Source organism: Haliotis asinina, chromosome 14 (assembly GCF_037392515.1).
Source record: "Haliotis asinina isolate JCU_RB_2024 chromosome 14, JCU_Hal_asi_v2, whole genome shotgun sequence".
NCBI classification, from domain to species: Eukaryota; Metazoa; Mollusca; class Gastropoda; order Lepetellida; family Haliotidae; genus Haliotis; species Haliotis asinina.
In genome coordinates this window covers 42,440,387-42,446,806 of record NC_090293.1, presented here as the reverse complement: position 1 = coordinate 42,446,806, position 6,420 = coordinate 42,440,387, and the positions used below count along the sequence as shown (strand labels likewise).

The following is a 6,420-nucleotide window of genomic DNA, read 5'->3' as shown; positions in this document are numbered from 1 at the left end:
CAAAACGACTAGCCAAAAAGTTGTGCCTTACGTGTTTATTTGCATTTCATCAATATATTATCTGCGAGGGACGGGTAGATCTGCCACTATAACTCCGAGCCTATTATTAACTCTCTTATCTCCTTACATCGGCCATTTATATCAGGTCACGTGACTAGACCATGCAGCCAATCAGAATCCATGTTAGGCGACAGAATCTCTTATCATGTATTTTGCTAAACTGTATCCCTCCACGATCGTGGAAACTGCAATACCAGTATTCGGGGTGTTTCATGGACTAGTGGCCGAATATCCGGGTATAGAGTAGCTACCTATACATCGTGTTTACCCGTCAGACAGTGTTGTGTAAACAACGACTCCCACTTGCAACCGACACAGCCGTAGCAGACGAGTCGTGTGGTTGAACGGGTACGCCGATCTCCGACCTCATCTAAACCACACGACATCAACACTCCGGGATCGGGTGCAGTTTCAAGTGCACATATTGGGTGCCCAAGTATTGCACAAGGTGTGTTTTGTTACCCAGTCAGTTCTGCAACACCCGGGATAGTATCAACACTTCCCATCCACCCTTTCACAACATCAGCTTCTGTTTTTCCCGGATCCAAGAGCAGTACCTAACGCTTAGGAGATTCACGGTCTGTGTACCGGGTGCAGCACCATCCGTGCCACTGCGTGCCTCCCATCATCGAGGCAGGCACATGTGCGCGACCCCTTAGACTAATACTGTTATCATCCTGCCTGAATGCCCCCAGCCCCGATGTTAGGGGTAGACTTGTCTCTCGGGATGCCCACCCCTGCCAAACGCTTGTGTCGTGATGGAAGCTTGGATACTCTACGTGGATCTTCAACGGACACTTCGCCAGACAACACAAGATTCAGGAAGTGTGCAAAGTCGGGAGTTAAAGCAGGTTCGTGTCAACATCGGGGTAGGCGCTTGTTTTCGGGTATATTGTCCCTATAAATGCCATATTTTCATATATCAATAATATATTTTATTTCTTAAAAACATGCTGATGTTGAGAGTATACTGCCAAGTTCCCCGGTAAGTTTGTCGTAAAATAATATCGCTGTACATTCAAATAATAAATGAACTGGATTTGAGTACATTTACCCGTTTGACTCGAAAATCGAATTTCCGATTATATGTGGATTGTACAGAGTATATCTATGTTTTTATTGAACATCGATTGAATGCTACATTTCAAGATATATCATGAAAAATGTGGCCTGCCTCCATTTCTATTATGGCCAAAGCAAATTATAACTGTACTTAAACATGTGCTATACACCTTCCTCTATACATTATAGGGTCATCACCGTTCAAACAATTTCAAAATGTTTTTAATATAATCTGGTATCAGTACATAAAATCAGAAAATTACATTAAAGATTTATGTCGATTTAACGCAATGTTTCATTTATGTGACAGTGTCTTCGCGTAACAACAAAGCCACGAAATGCAATCAGAAATCCGTGTTATTGCCATGTGCGTCGTTGTAAATCTTTACATTTTGTATATTGTTACGAGAACCAAAGGACGAGATAGAGTGAGCCAGAAATGACGGCTGGTTGGACTCAGAAGGAAGTATAGTGTACCTGTCGTAATACCCGACTGTAAATCACTCGTGTGTACTAATACCCTTATGAAGACTGCAATTCCGCCTTGTAAGGGGATGGGAAATGGATTAAATTGTCTGAATATACAAATATGTCAACAAATCATAAAAGCTGCGATGACTTAGTCCCTTGAGTCTTGAGAGTAAACACGGCCGTTGACTGTAGACGTCCGGTACGTGTGAAGATCTGCCACTTTCCTCCAACACTTGCTGGGGGAGTGATCTAGTTTGACGCTGAAATCCGTTTTATTATGGTAAATCTTTATTTGTTGAATATTTATCTCTGGTGAAAGACATCATGTGTCGTATCATATCTGGACATCATATCTGATGACACCTGATCAGCATGTCCAGTTCAGGCATCCTCTCAAATGAAACGGATCATTATACTTGGAAACATGTTTTATCTTATTTGCATTTGAACCTTTGATATTTAAATACAAAATACCAACGGAATCGCGTAAGTTTCTGGGTTATCACATTTGTAGAGACAAAAACATTACCCAAGTTGTCAGAGGTGATTGTCTGGGATATATTTTCCATCGGTAAGATATTTCGTCAGGTGACATATTTTGACTTCAGATACATCATCAGCATCCAGCGCGTCATTTCCATCACTTATCCTGTAAAACAATATTAATACAAGCATTAATATTACAATACACATTTAAATTATGGGGAGAAGTATTCCACATGTATTAAAAAATTATTAATGCAAGCATTATTTTATTATACAGAAAGAATAAGTGAGTGGCAAACCATCGCATTGTGGAACATTCATAACAGAAACATGTTGCATTGATTGACATTTGGCTGTAATACGGATAAAGAGACATTATATCGACATAGGTCGATTTTTCGTATGGGGAGCTATTGAACAAAATACATAGGACAATGAACTAACTTCTCAGTCAAGTTCGTGTTATTTTGACATCAAGTAGTGCTCAATGCCTTAAGAACTATCGATGGAAATTATGTACCCGATTCCGGAAAAAGTAATTAATCCCTAAAACCTAAAGGGATTTTTTTGCGCTGAAAAAGAATACAAACATATAAATCGAGTAAAGTAAGATAAATTTTAGAAGCGTAATATATGTACCCGTGGTGAAGTTAGATAAACGAGATATGTATTTTCTTTCAAGTTATCTTTATGAAAAGTGGCCATTTTTTTCCAATAAAAACAGTTTACTGAAACTGCTATTTTATCTGGACTTTGTTCCCGGGTGAGTTACGGAGAGGTTCAGCGTTAAGAGTGCCCCCTCGAAGTCCGCCACGCGCTGACTATTATCAACTGAGACTTGTCACAGGTCACTTGTGGGGGCAGGCTTCCTGCACGAACCCAGCCCCTCCAGCGAGGATGTGGTACCCTCAAACTGACACACTCACACAAAACTGGCTAGATTCTTAGAATTGCCACCGAAACACTGTACCTATATAAATCGTCTTTACCCATTTAGAACTCATGAAAGGAAAAAGAGAATGGTAATCTTTGCTCTTTTGAAGACAGACACTTTCACAAAATCAAAGAATTCCGCTCAAAGTTTCGTAGTGAAGGGGGCTTTTTAATGCCAGGCTTTCAGTAAAATTTTAGTAAAATTCAAATGATTATGATTTATATGTAAGAGTTATTTACATCAAAACGACTTAAACGGTATTTTGTGGGAAGGAAGGCGCACGAGACAAGCCGAAACTCCATAATACACAAGAAAAACAGGATATTTTCATGATGATGTAATTAATTATTATTTGTCTATAGCATTGCTCTAAATCAAAGGTCTATGTTTTCTGTTTGTGCCTTTATTGTCACCTCTGTGAAGACTGAGGCAAAAACGATATCCATATATTTATTGGTAATGACATATCTACAGATAAAAAGGTGACAAATGAAACTTGGACAGTTACATTCATTTAGGTCTGGTTTAAGGAGTCAACACAAATACATAGTCATATCTACAATGTGGGTACCACACACAGACCCCCACATAAGCTTGGTGTGTATCACGAACCTGCATATTCATGCTACATCGTAGAACTATCTCCTGAGTTCACGGGTAACTTACATATTCAGATTTGACGCCCCGAAGAGCTACATTTGTCCAATGACTTGCCCAAATATTGACTTAAATCACTGATTTGGCTTCATACTTGAAACCACTTACCCGCTATCATGCTCCAAACATCGACCTAAGACAGCCGTTTCCTCTGCGGTTGTGTGTGTTTAAACAAGCTGGAATACCTGTCCGACTGTACTCACCTGTTACAGGTACAGTGTCCTCCACGATCAGACTGCATGGCTCACGGTAATTGCATTTTTATGCTGTCTGTGTTGTAAGTTGAACATGTTCTTGTGTTTCAAGACTGCCTCTCTGCCTTCAAGCGATCTCTGAAGTTGACGGACGTTTGTCTATGGGTTGACAATGGCTATGTTTTCCTGTACTTGACTTTTCCTTTTGCGATTTTAAATGTCTACTGTATGTGTATTCTGCCAGAGTATTTCTTTGAGTATTTACGTTGTGATGGATAGTTTATTATAGTTTTCCCTGACGGAGTTAATGACGAATAACGATGGAAATCTGATTATATGATGAAATGTACTAATATTTATACCTTTCGCGGTTATCTCAAATTGTTCAAATACCCTGTTTAATAAACATAAAATGCATTTCACTTATCCAAAATACTAATCTATTTGTGATTTTTAAAATATCTCCGGATCTTACAGAAAATACGTTTAAAGTTATTTTTTGGACAGATGCTTAATTAAACAAGTTGCAAAATCATAGCATACAGCAGGGGAAATCTGGCCGTACATAGTTGTATAACTTCTTTTAATGTGAGATGATATAGATGGGCGTTGACAGGCTGAAGGGTTCCTTCATTGCAGCTGTCACTGTTCTCTTAAGTTTAAAGGGAACGATACGCCGAAAATCAAAACAGCCAAATCATATGGCGGAGATGACTATATCAAGACACAGGTTTACTTAACCAGATTCCACATCATGAGATTATGTCAAGTTATTATTGTCCGTGATGGATTAATTATTCTTTTAGTCTTCGAAAACGAAATAAAATAGAAAATTGCTTTTCCCCAAGTCACATAATTTTGTCGATCATGTAACTGAATGAGAAACACTGAAAGGTTCTGCTTCAACAGAACAAAATGCATGCCTCCTGATACACAACGAAAAACCGATCCTATTTAACATAGTCTAGTGTTCGTCGTGGCGCTATGGGACGCATTTAAGACCCTATTTCCTTCACTATGCCTAATTGTGTCCTGCATTACACCAAGGACAACCGCGTCGATACCGTTGACACCATCATGTCAATGCGTTTAACACGTGGTTCCAAATGTGCAGGAACAGTCATGTACAGACTTTGATATTTCCTTGAATACAATATTGCTTAATCCTGGAACTAATTTTAAGAGCAGTGGTCGAAGGAGAACACTTCCTACGGACCCTAAACATGCAATATGTGCCATTCTCCATTAGACCCGATATCATATTTGTTTACGTTGAGTAATTAACTTTTTGTAAATACATTTTGGCTTGATAAAGGTTTAAGAATCTACATCAAAACGTCCATCTATGCAAAAAACAGGGAGTGGTGGTTTTTTATTCACAAACTTCTAGAATGCCGATCAAACAATTTGTAAATAGTGTTGCCTATTAGAATCATGTTCCCAAGTTTTAATCGAAATTTATGCCTACGGAACACTGTTACCAATGAAAAAATAACTGTAAATAACTGTATACATGTATTGAACCAACGTAATGTAATATATGTTCTTCTTTGTCAAACTGTGTCGAATTATACATACTCTCGCTATCAGCAATACTGCAGGAATACCCAGAACCAGACTTCACTATCGCACACATGCTCTACTCCATACAGGGTTTACGCTGCAGAGATCATATAGGATAACTTAACACAGTGGTATTTGGAGTAGCTGTGATAAATCCCCGAAGTCGTTTTTAAAAGTGAACTGGAATACTGTCTTGTTTAATGTTGGGACCTGCTTTTAAAAAAAGTGTTCTCACTTTTACTTTTTGCGCATGCTTGTTGATGAAGTAACTGCCACATGTCATCAGCAGCGGAAATGCTTCTTCCATATCTTTCTTCAAATTCTTTTTATTCCTTTCACTTTGATATTTCACATAGGCAGTAATATGTGTCATCAGTATGGAGAATAATTTTCATCACATCTCAGTAATGTTTGTTCAACAACTTCTGTTGTTTATCTATCATTCATGAAATCATTTTGAATTACTGTGTAACGTGTATTTGCTTCACCCGTGAAAGATATTTTTATTACTTTTTTAACCAACTTGATTTCATTTTCGTTTGCGTTTTTTATGTAAAACGCGGACGTCCGATTTTTAAATGAAATATATATTATATTTAGTCTCTTACTAAATAGTTTTTTATTGAAAATCGTTAAAGTTCAGAAGTAATGGTCCCGACCATTATTTTCAAACAAAGGCATTATTATCGCTAGAGGAAAGCACCTGCCTCTATAAACTGCTCCGACTGCTTGTTGGAGCTCTATGAAAATTTGGAATGATATAAAACGAACAATCTGAATCCTCTTCAGTCGGACTTGTGCCAACATTCGGATTTTAGTACCTCCATTGGAAAGTCCGCCAGTTTTATAATCACTGTTTTATTACCAGTGCCCCGTGCATGCGTCTGAAGCTAACGAACTTAAGCATGTAAATGTGGCATCTTAGATCGTCATAAAGTAATAACACCACAACGAGTTATATACATTGTGAGGCGAGTTGTGTCGCCTGCAGCA

General features: G+C 38.4%; 1 protein-coding gene across 1 annotated transcript in view; it reads left to right on the top strand.

Annotated features, from left to right (window-relative positions):
• Window positions 1-224: 224 nt before the first annotated feature.
• The window catches only part of LOC137261760 (DNA-binding protein RFX6-like), a 75,678-nt gene continuing 69,482 nt past the window's right edge, over window positions 225-6,420 (top strand). Inside the window, exon 1 of the mRNA XM_067799544.1 lies at window positions 225-911. Within this exon, the coding sequence (XP_067655645.1) occupies window positions 746-911 (166 nt within the window). The 5' untranslated portion in view covers window positions 225-745. The remainder of the gene's footprint in view (window positions 912-6,420) is intronic.